This window comes from Cavia porcellus, unplaced genomic scaffold (genome assembly GCF_034190915.1).
Source record: "Cavia porcellus strain 051 isolate PalLab524CR breed Dunkin Hartley unplaced genomic scaffold, mCavPor4.1 scaffold_4, whole genome shotgun sequence".
Lineage (NCBI taxonomy): Eukaryota > Metazoa > Chordata > Mammalia > Rodentia > Caviidae > Cavia > Cavia porcellus.
In genome coordinates, this window is record NW_026947487.1 from 106,745,694 (window position 1) to 106,765,737 (window position 20,044).

General features: G+C 49.3%; 1 protein-coding gene across 1 annotated transcript; it reads right to left on the reverse strand.

Annotated features, from left to right (window-relative positions):
* Positions 1-1,799: 1,799 nt before the first annotated feature.
* LOC100721715 (chymotrypsinogen B-like) lies at positions 1,800-5,332 on the reverse strand. The gene is made up of 7 exons (XM_063247686.1): positions 5,215-5,332; positions 3,705-3,808; positions 3,523-3,602; positions 3,330-3,408; positions 3,059-3,239; positions 2,441-2,574; positions 1,800-2,024 (listed from the first exon to the last, which is right to left on the reverse strand). Exons 1-7 carry the CDS (start codon positions 5,264-5,266, stop codon positions 1,863-1,865), a joined length of 792 nt encoding a protein of 263 aa, XP_063103756.1. The 5' UTR covers positions 5,267-5,332; the 3' UTR covers positions 1,800-1,862.
* Between the last annotated feature and the right edge of the window lie 14,712 nt (positions 5,333-20,044).

The window sequence follows — 20,044 nt, forward strand, 5'->3', positions numbered from 1 at the left end:
TTTAACCAAAAAAAGAAAGAATAAATACAGAATCATCATCATCATCACCAACAGCAAAATCCTATTATTTGATCCATAGTTTTGATAATCTCTAAGAATTCCAGGTAGGATAAGAACAAAGTATCAAAGTATTACTGCTGAAAAGAAAACAGAATTGAAAACACCCAAATAAAAACTATAAAACCTTTATGAAAGCAAAAAGAATTCTGAACATTGACCTCTCAAGGAAAACCTAAAGGCAATGAAATATCTTCAGGGTATAAAATACATGTGGACATAGATACATACATGTTTTTGAAAATTAAAATGAATGAAGGCAACTAGGTGTGATGGCACCTGCCTGTAATATTGGCTATTTTGGAAGGAAAATCAATTGTTTGAGACTACCCTGGACAATTTAGGAAGACTCTGTCTTAGAAAAAAAAATTTTTTTTTGGTACCAGGGATTGAACTCATGACCTCGAGTTTGCCAAGCAGGTACCTACACTGCTGAGCTAAACCCCGGCCCAGAAAAAAGATTTTTAAGTGGACTGGGGGTGAAGCTTACAGGTAGGGACCTTACCTAATATTTGGGAGTGATGATATTTTCAGACAATCTAAAAAATGGGGAAATTTTCTCCAAGTTTTTCATCATATTATAGAAGCAGAGATCTAGACATGAGTTCAGATGGAAGCTTAGAGCCAGTTGTCATGGAGAGGGAGGAAGTGATGAAGGGCAACAAGGGCCACAGTGACATAGTGGGAAAGTCACAAGAGAAGCTCCTGCTGGTCAAAGGGGAATTAGGTGAGCTTCAGGAAGGCTTCTAATACAGTGGATCAAAGTCCTCAAATATGTCTAAACCCACAAGATCCTAGTGATTCTAAAACATCAACAGAAAACCAGTTGGCCCACTGCTGAAGGATTAGAGGGAACAAAATCATATCTTAAATATTGGATAAGGAAGAAACATTGCTTTAAAATAGCATGTTCCATGTCAGTGGTGGCAAACCTATGCTATGTGCCATAGCAGGCTGTTTGCATCACTGAAAGTCCTAAAAGGTTCTCCATCACTGTTCTATATGCCCTGTGCCCCTGGGTATTTAAATAGGAGAGCAGGGGAGGCAACGCTATGGAATCTCCCAGGTAGTAAAGAAAAGGAAAGGCTAAAATTCAGCTGCCACCTGTTTGCAGTCCCTCACAGGATCCATGGTGCAGGCTTGGAGCATCAAGGCCAGTTGACCTCAGCAAAGAGAGACAGCCAGTCCTGACCCTGTCCCAGGAGACAGCCAGCTCCAACCTGTGCCTGACCACAGATGGACCTGAGAGTGCTCAGGCCTCTGAAGCCAACTCCTCCATAACAGAAAACCCCGAGGACAAGGCAGGCAGGGAGCTGCGGGTGTGTTGCAGCCAGATTGAAGATGGCCAGGCTTGCAGCTGAGTTTGTGTGCAGTGTGAGCAGGGGTTGGTGTTGCAGATGGGATGGATTGGAAGGCAGCTCCAGGCACTGGCTGGAGGGGGCTAGATGCAGAGAAAGGTGCCTGGAGCCTGTGGAGCAGGCAGAAGCCGTGACTGGGAGCTGCTTAGGTCCCAGTGCAGTGAGTGGAGCAGAGAGTGGGCAGGGCCTCCTGCCTTCCAGAGAGCTCCAGGGCTCAAGATGACTCTGGCAGCGGGGTCTGGACTGTGTGTGAGGAGGACCCAGAAGGACCTCAGCTGTCTGAGTGCTACAGCATGGTAAGGGAATGGTAGTGCACGCTTGGTGACTGATGTGGACCAGTGTAGTCCCACATCCCCATGGGTCACTCAGTGAGACACATGTAGCTAGTGTTTCTGAATAAAAGACTTTATTGGGGATCTCTGGAGAAGGGATGGCAAGGAAATATGATCAGTTGGCTGCCAGGATTTCCTGAATCCAGGGCAGGAGTGCGGTGACTCGAGTGTACACAGCAGGCGTGGAGGTGGAGCAGGTATTGCTGCCCCAGGACACGATGCCTACTAGGTTCCAGGCTCCATTCTTCTGGCACACCAGGGGGCCACCAGAATCACCCTGCAGGGAGGGAGAGGACCTAACTGTCAATCTGAAAGTGATGCCAGGGACCACAGTTCCAGGGTCAGGAAAGGCAGAAATGGGGCAGAGGGATGGCAAGGGTGGGCACAGTGGCTCTGCACAACTGACTTCCATCTGGATGCCATGAAGCCCAGCTCTATTGTCTACTCTCTAAAACCCTGCACAGGTGGCTTCCACTGTCTTAAGTCTGGCTGTCCCCTTTCCCATGGGCTGGAATCTGTGCTCCTAGGCCTTGAGGACTGAGTTCTGTGGTCAGCACAGCACGGCACTGGCTAAAGGACCTGGCCAGGGGTGCCTGCTAGTACCAGTGGTGCCTTGTAAGTAGAGGAGGGCAGGGGAGAGCCCAGGCCTGTGTGAAGGGTCCCTGTGTTCCTCCTGGTTCCCCAGGAACATACATTGCAGGAAGAGACGCCACTGGCCCCAGCACAAATCATCACGTCAGTGATCTTGGTGCCCCAGAACTTCTTGCAGTCAGCAGTGGACACAAGGGGCAGGACTGCTTGCTGCAGCTTGTCGGGGGTCTTGGTAGCTGCACAGAAAGGAGAGGTGGGTTCACAGCCTCTGTCCCGCCAAAGCCACTGGGCTGGAGAGCACCTTGTCTGCTGAAGGTGCCCCAGGGGGCGCAGGCAGCTTGCCCAGCCCCCCCCCGCCCCCCGCTCCTATCTCTCTTTACAAGCTTTCTGTAAGGCATACTTCCATTAGCCCTCAGTTTATTTGTATGTGGTAGGTTTTTGTCTTTGTTCTTAATTGGTAATTGTATATTTTATATACAAAAATTTGTATTATTTTAAATTTTTGAGACAGGGTCATGCTGTGTATTTCGGGCTGGCTTTGAACTCACTGTGTCACCCAGGTTGACTGTGCAGCAAAATTCTGTCTCAGCTCCCTGAGTGCTGGAATTATAGGCATGCACTACCATGCCCATGTGTTTTATAGATTTTAATTTTTAAAAAAACCATTTGGCTCACAAACCCAGGGACAGCTTCCACTGTGGAAAAGCCATGCACACTCACCAGTGGACTTGGTCTTGCCCCAGCCAGTGGTGACACACTGTAACCCATCAGGGAAGTTGTCACTGGCACTGGGAAGGCACACGGCAGATACGGTCTTGGAGAACTGGGCAGGCGTGGCCAACTTCACCAGGGTGATGTCATTGCGGATGGTAAGCATGTTGAACTTGGGGTTCTTGAAAACCTGAGAGTGACAACCACAACCTCAGTGAGGACATGAACTAGACAGGTCACGTGTTTCTGGGGGTCCAGCTCCTGTTCTTGGGCCTGGTACCTTTGCAACTTTCAAGACTTGCACATCCTCCTCATCAGAGCGCTGGTTAAACTCCCCAGCCACCACCACATGAGTTGTCCTAGGCATGGACACAGAAGAGGTTGGGAAGAGGATGGGGCCCTGCCCTCTCACACCCATCCCCTCATATCCTCAGATCCTGGAGCTAGGAGTAGAACCCAGGCCGCCTACTCACTTGACTCCACAGTGGGCAGCAGTGACCACCCAGTCTGCGCTGATGAGGGAGCCCCCGCAGAAGTGGAAGCCAGTTTTATCCTGGAGAGAGGGGAGGGAAGGGTCACAGCTACTGCCCAGGAAGCATACCAGCCTGGCCAACAACCCAGGGTACCCTCTGCATGCCCTGGATTCCCATCTTACCTGCAATGACACCTGCCAGGGCCAGGAGCCAGGGACAGCGTCCTCACCATTGACGATCCTGGTCAGACCAGTCAGCACAGGATGGATGGCAGGGACTCCACAGCCTGGGTGGAAATAGAAGTGGGTAAGGAAGGCCTGTGGGCCAAGCCTGACCTACTTACGGTGGGCCTGACCCACCAGCATTGCAGAGCTACTATTTTCCACCTGACTCAGCCTGACTCAGGATCTCCATTCTACAGTTCCCTTGGCTTCTTCCAACTTCTGGGATCAGGCTCCCTCACGTGCAGCCTGCCGACCCCAGTCCTCTTCCACAGGTGTAGAGGGACATGACTGTCTCTACCTAGGCTGTCCTGCCTTAGGAGAGAACAACTGGGCTCTCAGACAACATGGGCTTGACCTCTAGGAGCCTCTCCTGGCATGAAAGCTTACAGCAAGGAAATGTGGAATGGACTAGAAGAGAGCTGTGCTGGGCAGACCTCAGCCCTGTACTGGCCACACACTTGGCCTTTCCCCCGGAGGATGCAGCCCTGGGCACCAGGCACCACCTCTAGGTCTCCATCTGCCCACAGGAGCAAGGACACAATAAGACCTTCAGGGAAGACTGGTACTGCACACATAAAAAGCCATTGATGCTTATAAAAGGAAAAAATAGAGTGACAGAGGTGGCATATTGAAACATTAGAGGTTCAAGTGCAAGAGGTGGCTCTCCATAGCAACATAGATAAATCTAAAACATTATGAACAGAGAAAAGTAAAACAGGCAGAGTAGAATGCTATTTATGTGAGTTTTTAAAAACTTTGTTTATGAATGTGTTTGTGTGTATATAGTATATTTTTATTAGCTGGCTTAGAATGATGCACGAAGCTCAGAACGGGAAGGAGGAGAGAGTGAAGGAAAGCTTTAGCTGAACTGCTTTTTAAGTTTTAAAAAGAAGTATCTCCTCTCCTTGGACCTCTGGAAGCAATGTGAGTCACCAACAGCTCTACTGGAGGTGCCCAAGGGAATTCGGCCAGGGCTCTCCATGAAGCAGCATCTGCTCCAACCAGCAAGGCCTGATCCAGAAATTGCCCAGGCTGGACATGAGTTTGTAATTTTTCTGCCACAGCCTCTCAGAGTACTCATATAACATGTGCATACCACCATGCTTGGCCTTTCTTCCTAAATTTAATAAACAAAAAGCTCAGCCAGTGCCAGCATGATAAATTAAAAACCTTTTCTGGATGTCTTGCGAGGGCTGCAGTCATCTTCTATCCTGCCTACAGGCATGCATGGAGCCGCCAACCTCAGCTGGGCCAGCATATCTCTCTCTCTCCTGCTGCAGGGGGCCAGGGCTGAGAGTCCTGAAGGACCCCTCTCCTGCTGCAGCCTCAAGTCTCATCAGGAACAGGGTGAAGCCAAGAGGCTCACCTGTTACTGGGGACAGAGCTCCAAGCTGTCTTGTGATTATCAGGGGTTTGGGCCTCCTCCCCAAATTCTCTAGGTCTGCTGACCCCAAGTCCCAGCACTTACCATGTGCGGCCCCAACAAGGGCAAAGCAGGACAGGAGCCAAAGGAAGGCCATGGTGCTGCTGTCAGGGAAGATGGTGCCTGCCTGTTTTGGGGCCCTTTTTATGTCCCCTGGTATCCCTTAAGCCATGCCCACCTAGAAGACCTGTGTGCCACCTCCTTCTTATCCAGAGACCTTGGGTGATAAGTGGGATCCAAGCCCCTCTCCCAATCTGGCTGGATCTCAGCCTGGAATTTTCCAACTCCTGGGAAAAGGACAGCTGCCCTGTACCCCTGCCACCTGTATCCTGGGCAATGCCATGGTTAAGGTCAGAAAAGGCCAGGAACCTGGGCCCTGCAGAACCAGGCTCACACAGCCTTTGCTCACAGGTGAGGTAGGAGACTGCTGTCCCCATGCTGTGGTGGCCTCCCAGCCTTGAATTAAAGGCCTGGCACCACAAGGTTCCCAGCATTGGTGGCTGGGGCCTCAGTTTTCCAGTCCTGGCCCAGGACCACTGAGTGTCAGCTGGGGGGCACAGTGAACACTCATCTAAAAACAGAGCATTTCTTTGACCATCAACATGATGCAGGGTTCCCCTTGTCCCAGCCCACCAAACAGTTCGAGTGTGGGAGGGGAGAGGGGTGCCCTGGGCCACAGAATAGCAAAACCAGCGCCAGGCCACCCACCTGGGTCTTTGTGGCATTTAGTGGAACTCTGTCCTGTGACCTCTCATGAGTGAAGGAAGCAGTCCTTGTATGAAGCATTAGTTTCTTATAAAATGGGATCTTGATACCACACCAACTCTTCATTGTCATAGGACAGTATGAAAGGTATGCCTATACACAAGCAGGAAGTAGAGGCCACATGTATTCTCAGGACCCTGCATTATTCCCACCCCTAGTGATAGAGGAAGGCACCACACCAGTGAGAAGAGAATGTAGTAATTCGGTGGACAGAACACAGTGACAGCAGCGGGATGCATACACCCCACTGTGTGTAGTTGAGTGACAGAAGGACAAAGTCACTGAACTGAGGCTTCCTCTGAGGCCTTGGGGTCCTGTGGTCCCCAGGGACATGTCATCAAGGCAGAGTCTGATCCAGGGGAGCAGAACAGTGGCACTGGGTTTGTTAGGGCAGAGCTGTTGTTTTAAACTTGGTGCACTTAGAAGTTTACTTTGTCCTTATCCTAGGAGTTCAGCTTGGTGCAGTGTCTTCCAGCAGGGAGGGGTCACAGCATCCAGCCTGCAGCCAAGCAGAAGCTCTGACTGGCAATGCCCATGGGGGAGGGGCAGAGTCCTGCAGGCCCTGGACCCCCATGTGTGGGGACCATGGTCCTAGTGCTACATTCCACCTCCAGTAATGTGACTTTTCCACATTGTTCCCTTGCACTGGGGCCCAACTGTGTCACTGAGCAGCAGCCTGGCTCTGAGCCTGAGGAATTCATATTTCAGTTTCCAGGCAGGGACTTTATTGAACTAATGAGGTTTGCCAGGTTTCCTCCATCATCCATTCCATTTCACTCACCTGGGAGATTTTTCTAGCGCAGAAAAACAAAAGCAGCCTTCAGTCATGGGTTTTTCCTGTGCACTGTGGGAACTGAACTTCCTGAAGACTTGGGGATGTGGACATCTGTCCCTGGGAGGCTCAGGACAGGGGAGGGAAAGCCGGAGATGAGCGCGCGACAGCAGGTTGAGCTTTGCGTGTGCTGTGTGTCTTCATACCCAGTGGGTTCTCTGGTCACCATCCCGGGCCTTATTCCAGCCAGCCCTGAAGCCCGTGCATCCTGGGGCAGGTGCTGATGTTACAAAGGGACAGCTTTGGCTACCACCTGGCACAGCCGTCTCCACTTCCTGTCCACATGGATGATGCTTCTGGGGAGCCCACCTCCCCAGTGTGTTAGTCTGTGAGTGCTGACCAATACAGACCCAGAGAGGCAGGGAGAGGGGAGCAGAACGTGTCCTTGTGGGGATGTGGAGCTTGACCTCCATCCTGAGCCCACAGAAGAGACAAGAGACCCTCACCTGAGCCACAGTGCCATGTTCTGCCAGGCGGTGGCGTCCTCAAATTGCCGCTCCTGGAGGAAAAATGAACACTGGTTTTTTAGCCATTACTGGACTTGCATTTGATTCCACAAAAGGTCAAAGTGACAAAAAAGAATCATCATGATGGTGCTGCTGCCTTCTGTCTCATTTTGTCCCTAGGAAACTGGCCTTCTGGGAGGAAGCCAGTCTTCCCCTGCAGAAATCAGTGACAGCCAGGCATAGTGGCACATACCTGTAACACAAGCCATGTGGGAAGCTGAGGCTGGAGGACTGCACACTGAAGCCTGACTTGGGCAATTGAGTGACTTAGGGAGACTCCATCTGAAAATTAAAACAATAAGCAAATGCGGGGGAAGTAGCTCCATGTGAAGGTCCTGGGTTTATTCCCCAGCAGTACCCATTTCCCAAGAAAAAAGAAAGCAAAAATCCCTTACAGTTATAGCCTTGATGGTAATCTCACAAGGAGATAGGAAATCTCCTCAGAACCCCTGTCACTCCCTTCATAGCCCCCAACCATTAGCAAGAGTAGGTCCAGTAATAGATTGGAAAATTCAAAATTCTTGACATCTCCCTGCACCCATATCCTTTGCCTTGATCTTTGTTTCAATTTGGAAGAAGGAGAGAGGCTGAGAAGTCAACTGCACAGTGGCTAGGCTGCACATAAAAGCTATGGAGATGGCTATAAAAGCTCATCTCCCATCTTCAGCAGCAGCCCCGGCAGCCAGTGAGAGGAACCCCACCCAGCAGCATGTGCCCCAGTGCCCGGCAGGTGATGCATTGCCACCTCTTCCCTCATCCTCGCCATGCTTCCACGTCAGGACCAAGGGAAGGAAGCTGGGTCCACCCCCAGCAGCCACACAGATGCCACACTTGGACTTAGCCTGCATCTGAGTGCTTTGTGTGCTGCCATAGCTTTTTTTTTTTTTTTTGGTCTTTTTGAGACAAAATTTCATTACGTAGTTCAGGCTGGCCTTGAACTCACTTTGTAACTCAGGTTTGCCTTGAAGTGGTAGTGATCCTCCTGCCTCAGTCTCCCTGGGATTACAGGTGTGCACCCCACGTCCAGTTGTGCTGCCACAGCTGAATCCTAGGGATAAGGCTGTTTGTAACCAAGAGTGAATTCCTCCCATGCTGGAAACTCAGGCTTCCAGAAGCTTTAAGGTTTCTGAATTTAAGATGGTACACTGAACCGTGTGGTTGGGCTTGGCTTCCTCTGGAGAAAGGGGAGATCCCTTCCCATCTCAATTTCCTGTAAATTTCAGAGTCTGTTCCACTTAAAGCACAGCTTCCCCAGCTGCATCTTCCCCTGCCCACAGCCTGTGCCATAGCACATCTCAGCCTCCTAGGATCCTCTGGCTGCCTTGGCCTCCACCACTCACAGGGCACATGGGGACTCTGCTGTACCAAGCCTGCAGAATCAGCCCCATGTGCTTTCCCTGAGTGATCTTTACTTACATCCACAAAGGCCTGGCTCTTGCTAGGCTGTCCTTTCCCAGTCCAAGGATGCCCTTCATTGTCAACCCACTGTCTGTCTTCACACTGTGGTCAACCATCCTACAGATCTCCTGGACCCTGCTGAAACGCTTCCCGTGTTATGCTGTTGCATTTGCCCCACCAGGGATTGTGAGTGGTGTTTTCCATTACTGACAGAATACTTGAGACAATCTATGGAGGAGTAGGAGGAGGAAAGGGTTTTTGACCCAAAGTTTCATTAGTTTCAGTTCCTTGGCTGGGTTGCTGGTGGCCTGTGTTGAGGCAGAGCATCATTGTGGGACATAGGTGTCCCAGCAGAGCTGCTCAGTGCAGGGTTAGGAAACCAAGGCATGCCCCCAGTGACCTCACCTCCTCCTACAAACCCTCACCTCCCAAAAGTTTTAACATTACCCATTGTAAAGTCACAGGCTGGTGACCAATCCTTCAGCATGTAGACCATTGTGGGACCTTTCAGATCCAAAAGTACAGCATGAATGTCTTAACTCTGTGTTGACCCTATAGAAAGGGATCATCAGGAGTGCAGACATCCACTGGTCTCATTTTACTTCCTCAAGTGGCCCTTCACTGATTGGTGGTTTGAAACAGAGAGCCTGGCTTTGAATAATAAACAACCAGGTCTGTGTGCCTTGGTTGCACTGTTTATTGTAGTTAAATCTACAAGTTTTGCCATATGCAAGTTATATTTCAGTATACAGTATTTCTAAGAAAAAATAAGATTGGGATAGAACTCCTCAATGGTCAGATTTGGGTGGATTGGCTCCTTCACTATTGTTCTTTTCTTTGGTGGCATTGGGGATTGAACCAGGGTCTTCACACTAAGCTGCAACTCCAGCACCTTTTATATTTTTTATTCTGGGACAGAATTTCTCTCCATTTTTTATATGATCATTCATTTTATGTTGGTGCATTTTCATTTTCTATTGGTGGATGTTTGCAGCATCTACTGGTTACATTCCCTGTGGGGAGGTGGTGCACATACACACACCTTAATTCTTGTTGCATTCCCTTGACCTTCCCGGCTCCCTCTGTGTCTTGGTCCCCTTCACATTTGCAAAAGATCTACCTCCCTGATTCGTATTATATATCTTTTATTTTACTCTTTATTTATACTTTGGGTTTCTCATATAAGAGAAAATGTGATATTAAAGTTTGTGTGTCTAATTTATTTTATTTAACGTTATGACTGAGACAGGGACTTTTTAAGTTGTCCATGTTGGGCTTGAATTTGCAGTCCTCCTGTCTCAGTCTGATTCATCTAAGGCATTTGGGTTCTGTGTCTCAGACAATGCCACAGTCTTAACAGAGCCAGTTCTGGAGGGACAAAGCCCAGTGCCCTGGGCCACTCTGATGGCTCCATGCCAGGCAGGCCTGCTGTTCTGCATAGTCCTCACTCCCGCCTCCTCCCAGGCAATGGCTAGGCAGGGATGTGGATCTGGTCCTCTGTCCCTACCTGGGAGCAGGCTGCCCTGTTGCCATTTCCTGTGCTGGGCAGGTCTCTGACGCACACTTCTCTGGCCTTGCTCTGGAGACCCAGTCCTTTGTGTGAGCCCAGTCCCCAAATTCTCTGCCTTTCAGAAGAAGCAGGGAAACTTCATGAAGGTGACTCTCAGAAGGTAGGACCCTCAGAATGGGGCATAGGAATCCAATCCTCCTGCTTTCCTGTTAAAGGAAACTGTGGGCCAGCAGTGTGAAAATTGTTTGGCAATATCCATAAGCATACTCATGGTAGGATTTTGGCAGTGGGGTCAAGTAACAAAGAAAGACTTGTGTTTGGCTCATGGCTTCAGAGGTTCTAGGCCATGCACAGCTGGCCCAGGTATGCGTAGACCTTTGAGGAGACAGAGGTCTCCTCCATCCATGGTAGAAAGCCTGGCAGAGGAGAGCAGCTCAGCTCAGAGCAGCCAGGAAGCAGAGCAGAAAGGGAAGAGCAGGAGAGGAAGGGGCTGAGGCCAGACCCAGTCTCCAGGGTCACTACACCTGGTCCCCAACCACTGCTTCAGAGGGCCCATCTCATCTCCAGCACCCCCCCAGTAATGCCGTCAAACTGTGGTCTCATCAAGGGCTGCTCCACTGATGAAGGTAGAAGCCTCAGGCCCCAGTCACTTTCCCAAAAGCCCAGCAAGTGTGAGGCCAGCATGCTGGGGGCTGAGGCAGGAGGACTGCGAGTTTGAACCCAGTCTGGGGAGTTCAGCCAAACCTTGCCTTAAAAATAAGACAGAAGAGCTGGGGATGCAACTCAGCATTTGCTTAGCCTTGGGGAGGCCCTCATATTGAGGAAAAAAAAAAAAAAAGAAGAGAAGAGAAATGAACAGATGCTAAATTCATAGTATGTATGTTTGACCACAACTCTGTGTGTGTGTGTGTTCTGATTTTTTGTTTGATTTTTGAGACAGGGTCTTACTATGCTGTTCAGGCTGACCTTGAACTCACTGTGTACCACAGGTAATACAGGCTTTGAACTCACTATGTAATGCAGGCTGGCCTTGAACTTGGGAAGCTCCTTCTGCCTCATCGTTCTAAGTGCTAGGGTTATAACCATGTGCCATCAGATATGGTGAACTTAAATTTTTAAAAAATCAAGACAAAATGTAATCTATGAAAAAAGTACTGAGAAAAGAAGTTACTTCTGGAAATGTGGGGAAAACTGCCAAAGGATATAGGAACCTTTTCAGGGAGACAAATATTTTATTTCTCTCTGGGTTGCTCTTGGTTTTAAGGTTACCTGTGCTGCCAAAAGGCCTTGAGCTATATACATTTCATATGGGTGCATTGCATCATAAATCGAACTCCATTTACAAAAGAAAGGGGTGGCCCAGGAAGCAGCTTCCCCCATTGTCCAGGGATCTCCTTGGGCCCATGGATCCCATGCCAGACACCTGCCTTCCCTCCCCCAATGCCATGGGCCTTTCTCTCCCATGTGGGGACCAGCCTGCCCCTCCCCTACCCACCTCTACACCTGCACATTCTCACTGCCTAGTGCCTGCAGCTGCAGGCTCCCAGGCCCATAGGGCTGCCCATCTCCATCTGACCTCCAAGACTGGCCCTTCGTGGGTCAGCTGCTGGACTCCATTCTGGCTGCTGCCCTTGATCCTGACACCTGTCCCTGCTGCCTATGACTTGAACATTGCCTCCTCCATGATGCCCTTGGCTACTTCCCCAAACTGAGAAGGCCCTGAGTTTAACCCCCAATACTGAGAAAAAAGAAATAGTAATGATATAATTTCTTAGCTGGTGGTGATGTGTATTTGGATTTTTTAAAAATGGGCTCTTTCCTCAAGATCCCACCCCTTTTCCCATGTCCCTGTCAAAGGCAGGACTTGTGGTTTCTCTGGTTATTTCAGGGGACCTGGAGAGCTATGGACAGCACAGTTGAGCTGTCCCTGAGGGAAGGGCCACCCTCACTGCATTCGGCTTTACAGTCAGTCTCTGTCATAGATACTCTCCAAAAATGAGCACAGGGCATGAACAGGAAATTTGTTCAAGACAAATACAAAGGGCAACAGTGTGGATTATGTGTGAGATCTGTTCCTAGTGGTCTCAGAATGGACTTTGTCAAGTGGGATCCAGACATTAAAACTTCCTAACTGCAGAGAGAGAAGTGGGTCAAAGAGGGTGAGTGCCCTGCCCACATCTCCACAGTTTTCTCACCAGAACATTCTAGTTCCAGTGCAATGGAAATGAAACCTGGCCATGGAGTATCAATGTCCTGGGCCATCTTGGGAGCTTGCCCTGCATCTGGAAGCTTCCACCCCAAATATCATCCTGCTACCTACATTCTAGCTGTTGGGAGAGGTCCCACCCTGTATTCCAAGCCAAGAACCAGGTCTCCCTGTACCTACATTTCCTGAGTGACTCCAACCTCTGTCAGATTTTATTTTTGAGACAGAATCTTGCTATGAAGTCCAGGCTGGCTTTGAGCTCACCGTGTAGCCCAGCCTGACCTGGAACTGGCAATAATCCTCCTGCCTCAGCCTCCTAAGTTCTGGTATTACAGGCATAGGCCACCACACCCAACTCAGGCAGGTGTCATGGGCTAACCGCAGGGTCCCTGAATGTCTGTGGCCCAACTCCAGGGGCCCAGCTGTGAATGGGCAGCTGGGCCCTGCAAGTCACTCTGTTCCAGTCCAAGTGACAGCCACAGAGTGTGCTGGAGTCTTCCCTGAGCCTCCCTAGACTCTCTTAAGGCCACATGGCAAAGTCAGCTCTCCAAGCTGCTCCCTGCTTGACCTCACTGCCCAGGGGCTTCTGAACAGCCAACAGCAAACAAATTTCATGTCTCCAGAACATGAGACACAAGGCTGGGCTCAGAAGGGGGATGCAGAGAAAAGCTTGACCTCTGCCCTTGGTCCTGGGCTCAGCTGTGGGCCACAGCTGCTGCCATCCCAGGCTGTGGTGCCAGACCTGCTCTGGTACATTCTGTGTGCTTGGGTACCTGGCCTTGGAGGGATCATGGCCTCAAGATCTCAAGTAACACCTGGCATAGAGGGTGTGTATAGTGGGGAACCCAGGCAGGTGCCTGCACTCCCGTGGCTGCAGCTCCATGGGCTGCCTCTGGTTTCTCTGGGACTGGACGTGCTGGGCACTGTCCTTGGGAGGTGCTCGGTGGTCAGAGGCAAGAAGGCTGCTCTTCTTGCCCTTTGAGCACAGTCACTGTCCCCTATTTGAGCCAAGGTATCCACAGTGGTGACCCGGGGAAGATGGCACCCGACCATGTTCTCCTGCTCAGGCACTGAAGCTACCACAGAATGCAGCATTGTCACCTCATTCCTGAGCCTCGCACCCAGCAGAGCTGAGACCTAGGGGAGGAGGCAGACACTCCTAGCTGTGCCAGGCCTTGCACCCTGTGAAGGGGACAAGGAGGACCTGCCTAGAGGACAATAAATGCTCTGAACAGTCAGCGATGACCTTGCAGGCAGCGGTGTCTTGGTGTCCACTTACACCCCTGTTCATTGAGCACATACTGCGTGCCAGGAACAGAACAAGCACTTCCCCTGCTCATCTGTCCCATGTCCTTAAACCCACCTGAGGTGGGGAGCAACTGTGGGATCTCCATTTCCTGGATGAGGCAACAGTCTCTGAACTTAGTGGCTGAGCCAGCCCAGCAACTGAATCTAGGACCTGGGGCCACAGCCACAGATCTGGGTCTCCCTGCTGCCACCTCCCTCCATTTGTCCATGCTGAGGGGACAGGAGAGCAAGTCCCCTGCATCCCTGTGCCTAGCAAATGTCACACTGCAGACTCCAGAGCTGGGCAGGAGTCGGGACTGACCTCTCAGAGGAAGGGGCAGGGGAGCTGTTCTGGGTGTGGATGGGAGGAAGCTGGGGAGAGGAGGTGGCACCTGGAGGCCCTGAAGTCAACCTTGGCTTCCACCCTCCCTGCCCAGGATGTGGGGTCCCTGCTATTCACCCCATGCTGAGTGGCCTGGCCAGGATCTTCAATGGTGAGGACAATGGCCCTGGCTCCTGACCCTGGCAGGTGTTCCTGCAGGTGATGTGGAGATGCTGGGGTGCTGCCCAGGTGGCAGCTGTCATCCTCCCTTCTTCTGACCCTAGGAAAAAACGTGTTCCCTTCTTCAAGGGAGCTCTTGTCACCCCAGACTGGGTGTTCACTGTGATGCAATACAGGGTCAGGTGATCAGGTGGCACACATGCTGGGTGGACCTAGTGGAGATCAGTGACCCCATCCTGTCCCCAACCCCTCCTGTCTTTGGGCCGGGACCCCCCACATGGTGGTAGCTGCTCAGTTTGACCAGGGCTCTGATGAGGAGGCAACGCAGGTAATGAAGATCACAAGGTACCAGGCCCAGGGACAGGAGTTTGGGGATAGGAGCTTGACCCCAGGAGATGCACAGACCTGGCCTCCCCTAAGGCCTCACTGGGCTTGTGTTATCACCCTCAGGTTTTGGGCAACCCTGATTCCACCCTGTTCACCATCTCAAGTGACATCACTCATGAAGCTGGCCATGCATGCCCGCTGCTCACAGAGAGCGTCTGCCATGTGCCTGCCCAGTGAGGATGAGGGCTTTCCATGGGGATACTATATGCCACCACAGGCTGGGGAACACCAGACACACTTGAGACCAATGGGAGGTGAGCACTGGCAGGTTGGGTACTATGAATGCTGACTCCTCACCCTGCCCTGTGGAACACCTGCAAGAGGTGGCTGTGCCCCTGCTTGTCTCTACCCACTGCAGGAAGTTCTGTACTAATCCAGCCACTAATGTGACAATCTGCACCAGAGCCAGTGGCATCTCCTCCTGCTCTGTGGGGCCTTTGGGCTTTGCCCACTCCCTCTCCCTGCCCACCATGGGCTCCTTCAGGAAACATCCCAGGCCAGAGAGACAGGCAGAGAGAGAGGAGCAAAAGTGCTAAATAGTCTGCTCTCCCCCAAAGACCTGCCTGCCCAGTAGTCAGGGAGACAGGACTCCTAGGGGATCATTGCTGGCTCAGCAGAGGGCACAGGGCGGGGACTCTAGGCTCAGAGCAGCCACATCACAAAGCTGCATAGATCCCCATGTGGAGGGCACCGCCTGGAGTGGTGCAGTGTGTGGCCTGGGCTGGGACACTGTGAAAGCCCTTCTTCCCTCATAGTGGTCCCATATTCCCAGCTCCTTCTGGCACTCTTTCCCTTTGTCAAGCTCAGAACCTCAGAGCCCAAGGCCACATGATGTGGGTGACAGCCGGCATTCGGAGTGGGGGCACAAAGAGGCCTCCATGGTGCCCCTCACCCTTCTGGCGGAGGCTTTGTGAGCAGGAGGCTGGGCCACCAGGGAGCTCCAGGCATGCATGTCTCCCAGGGTTTAAGTGCCAATAGTAGGAACAGGGCCAGCAGTGCAAGCCCGTGACCTGAAGGGGTCCCCATTCCTCTTAGAAGCCAACATGCTATCTCCCCTCACAGCTGCTGCCCACCTGCACACCCCTTGGGCTCCTTCCCTAGTTTCCCCATCACTTGGCTATGCCCAATGTCAGCAGACACCTCTTGTACCCTCTCTGGTCTTGATTTTAACTACTCATTTAGTCTCACATCCCATAAGCTGAGGCAGAGGGGTCACCTGGCTCCTCTACCTTCCAAATTTATTCCCTAAGCCCCCATCCTGTTCTGCATCCATGTCTGTCCACACAGCCTGCCCCTTCCTCATGTTTTCACTGCCACCCCCATTGTCAACAGCTGAGTGTTTGTGTCCCCAAGTGCTTCATTCCCTCCTGCCCCAGACTCAGGCCATGGGAGCAAAGTCCACAGGAGCAGGGTAGCCCAAAATCCTGTCCCAAGACACTTGAGTTCAGAAAGGGACGAATAGCTCCCCAGGGTGCACATTGGAGGATTTGAGCCCCCACTTCAGATGTCCTGAATCTCAAGCCTCCTCTACAAGGTCACCTGAACAATCATCAGGACACTGCAGGGGGATGCTGGGTGCTTGCATGTCCTCAGGAAGAGGGGCCCTGGAGGGGGACAATACTTTATTTACACGTGTGAGTTTGATTAATTTTCCTTTTGAGTATGGTCTCAGGTTGCATCTTTTACCTATAAAAGCCTCAATGTGATCCTTCTTTATAGCTGAGAAGTACTCCATTGCATAAAAGTACATATCTTTTTTTATCCATTCCTCAGTTGATGGCATTTGAGTCGTTTCCAAGATTTGGCTACTACAAATTGTGCTGCTGTATTAGTTGCTTAGTTTTGAAGAACCACTTGAACAAACATAACCCCAGCTAATAACGAGAAGGAAACGATTCCATTGGGAAGGGCCCTCCAGGGAGGATTTTATAGGAATGTATTCTAGAGAGGCTGTCTGTGGGACCTGGGACACCCTGGGGCCTGTGAGGTGCGACAGTGAAGCAAAACTAACAGCTGCCCTCATGTTCCATCCAGAGAGTTGCATTTGGGAGGTTTGTGCTCATCCAGGGACTATATTTTCCAGCACTTTTACATCCATGAGATGAAGAGGAAATTGGGGGGATTGAGAGAAGATGGCAGCTTGCTAGGTAACTGGAAAAACAGCCTCTCTGGAAAAATAGCTCAGACACTGGAATTTGACAACATGGAGAGGGCCAGACAAGTGGAGAGGCACTCTCATGAACCCAGAAGGAAACTGAAGGAAAAAGAAAAATAAGAAGAGGAAGGAAAAATGCGGGTGGAGGGCTGGAGCCTGATGTGCTCACTGAGACCGGTCCTGTGCTGTGTTGGGAGCACCATGGAGTTGGGCGACTCAAGGTCACGTTGAAGCCATGGCTGCCGATAATGGGAGTTGGTGAGTCCCTGGGCCCTTGGCAGGAGGACACAGGGCAGCATAGAGTGGAGCCAAGGTGGAGAACTGTAATAGTTCACGGTGAGTGCTAGAAATTGGGTTTCACCACAGGTGTTGCTGGCTGGATGATATCTTGGAGTGGGGCAGAGCCCGGTGCCACGGTGGCATCAGTCAGCCACCCCTGACCCAGAGAGGACTGGTGGGATCTGCTTGGGCTGAGCCATGCCCCTGGTTGGGACTCAAAAGCCAGGGAAGAAACTATCCCGACCCTGTGATGTCCGCAAAGCACAGGCTAAATTGCTGAAGGCACTTGCCGGTTGACTGGCTCAGAGGTGAGGGGCTAGCCTGCATCGTCCCTGTGTGCACCTCAGATAACAGCAAATTGGAGAGGGTAGCAAAACCTCAGTCAGCACACTTCAGAAAAACTGTAAGCAATACGGAAAAGGCCTGAGATCTCCACGACACACCTGTCTGAAAGAAACCAGAAACAAGACAAGAGATAGAAATGAGAAAAAAACCTCTAGCCTCTGATCCTGGGAAAATAAGTTCAGGAGAGGTAAATACAGAAGAGAACCAGTGCAGCAATCATGCAATATTAGCTACAACATCAGCGGACATAAAGAAATACCTTTGTGACCTCATAGACGAACTTAAAACAAATTCTAATCCAAGTGAGGCAAGATATAAAAAGATTAATTAAAGAAATGCTAAATCCCTCTCCAGAAGACACAGATGGAAGACTGGAGGAACCTAGAAAAGGAAGAGAAACCTTTGTTAAAGAATATAAACAAAATCTAGGTTACATGAAACAGATCCAAAGAGATTAGCAGGAAACTAAAAACTCCATTGAAAGCTGGCAAAATGCTTTGACAGAAACTAAAGTTAGCCTTTTGAAACTTGAAGAGAGATTTATAATGTGTGATCCTGAAAGAAAATATCTCTTAAAAATAACAAGGAACCAGGAAGAAACTATTCAAAGGCTAGAAGATGACAAGAGGATTTATAACTTAAGAATAAAAAACATGAGCAAAGAAGCAGGAGTAACCACAAATGAACTACAAAGACTATTCACAGATATAATTAAGGAAAACTTCCTAAGCATGGGAAAAGGAAATGATATCCAGATAAATGAGGCCTACAGAACTCCAACCAACTCCAACCAAAACAGATCTACACCCAGACATATAATAACCAAGGTCCCAGAAATCCACCAGAAGAACAGAATATTAAAAGTGGCCAGAGAAAAGAAGCAGACCACCTACAAAGGAAAAATCATCAAAATAATGGCAGACCTATCACCACAAACTCTCAAATTGAGAAGAGCCTGGGGGGAAATAGTTCAAGCCCTGAAAGAAAGTAACCTCCAACCCAGATTGATGTACTCTGAAAAACCCTCTCTCAAAATTAATGGAGAAATTAGATGTTTCCAAGACAAGGAGGAACTGTGGGAGTTCATGGCCACCAATCCAACCCTACAAAAGATACTGAAGGACATTCCAGAGAGAGAAAGAGGAAAAAATATGAGGATTCCAGCAACAGTGGCAGAGAGACCTCAATGAACAGGACAGACAGTTGAATGAAGGAGAAAAGTGGACAAATAATAGCAGAAAAATAGAATAGCAGAGATGAGCCAGAGAAGGTAGGCTATAATCTTTTATATAGATAGCCTTGATACACTAACAAAAAGAAGCACAGGCAGAGTAGATTAGGAGGTGGGATCCATCAAGAAGCTCTGAATAGGAAATATACTCAACCTGAAAGAGGGTTAATAATCTGAAAGTCAAAGATGAGAAAATGATGCTCTATGTGACAGGAAACCAGAGAGAAATAGGGACAACTCGTCCAGCAGCCTCAGATAGCTTGGAAAGATATGACACTTTTGTGCAGTGTAGAACTGCACAGCTGGAAGGAAGGAAACCCTTGTGATTTTAGCAAGTAAAGGAGTACAGCTCAAGATCAACCTCAGGGGTAAAAAGGTTCAGCAACACTCGGATAGATAATGGATTGACCCCTTATCTAAAAACTAAAAGAGTTAGTGGGTCCCAAAATATACAAAGCATCCTGAGAAGGGGAAAGGTGAGGAATTGCCTATAAAGGAAGACAGAGGACATTGTTAATAGTGTATCAGGATTTAAAAGTCATAGTAGTCTTATCGATCTGTTTAGTTTGATTTTATTTTGTTTTAGTCTGCGTACTCATACTAGATTTGTGGGCACAGACAGCTATCCCAAAAATAGCAAGCTATACCATGGTAACTATACTTAATTTCTTATTAACTTAAACTGAAACCCTGTATTACTTACATTATCTTACTGTGACTGATCTTACTTGAAGCTGGTTTGTTAGACCACTGTTTTGCCTTGACTGATTTTATTTGAATTTGGTATGCTTGATAGTATCAAGTCTAAGAGCAGAGGCAACAACTCTGAAGATGACAAGATGTAGTAAGATACCCATTCCAGTTTGATTATTAACTGCTTTTGAAGTCCTACAATGTCTCCAAAGTTGTGTTTTTATTAAAATAGCTATGTAATGCTATGTTCAATTATATTATGCCTGATGATGACAATTCTATTGAATTTGAATTGAATATGACAATTCTATTGAAAATAACAAGAGAAGGCATAGTAACTACTGTATATCACCTAATATTGTGGTTTTATATGTCTTTTTCATTTCATGTTTTTCTAGAAATTTGTTTTGCTGCCTTGCTATGATCTGTTTTTCCCTATAATACAGAAAGGATAGATATACATGTAGAGATTCACATATGGGGAGAATTTCTAAACTGTTTATAGGAACAGATTATATAATGCATGGTGTAATGAACAGATACTCTGAAGAAGAGACCTAAGAAACCCAGTGCTAATTCTATAGCATTATGATATAAAACCTTGCAATACTATTATTCACTGTTCAGAGTGATATTAATCGAGTCTCTTATGTTCAATTTCAGCATACGTAAAGATAAGGGCAGCTACTACCTAATGAGAGACATTATGGTAGTCATTATTGACTTCCCCAATGTCAGGTCTTGAAGACCTAAAAAGCCTTCATCATCCTGTAATGACT

What these genes read in the sequence shown, in the direction of transcription:
- LOC100721715 (XM_063247686.1), bottom strand. Translation starts at nt 5,266, where the DNA reads ATGGCCTTCCTTTGGCTCCTGTCCTGCTTTGCCCTTGTTGGGGCCGCA. An exon ending in AAGTCTTGAAAGTTGCAAAG is followed by an intron (nt 3,240 to 3,329) that starts GTACCAGGCCCA and finishes TGTCACTCTCAG; the next exon opens with GTTTTCAAGAACCCCAAGTT. An exon ending in GTGGCGTCTCTTCCTGCAAT is followed by an intron (nt 2,025 to 2,440) that starts GTATGTTCCTGG and finishes CCCTCCCTGCAG; the next exon opens with GGTGATTCTGGTGGCCCCCT.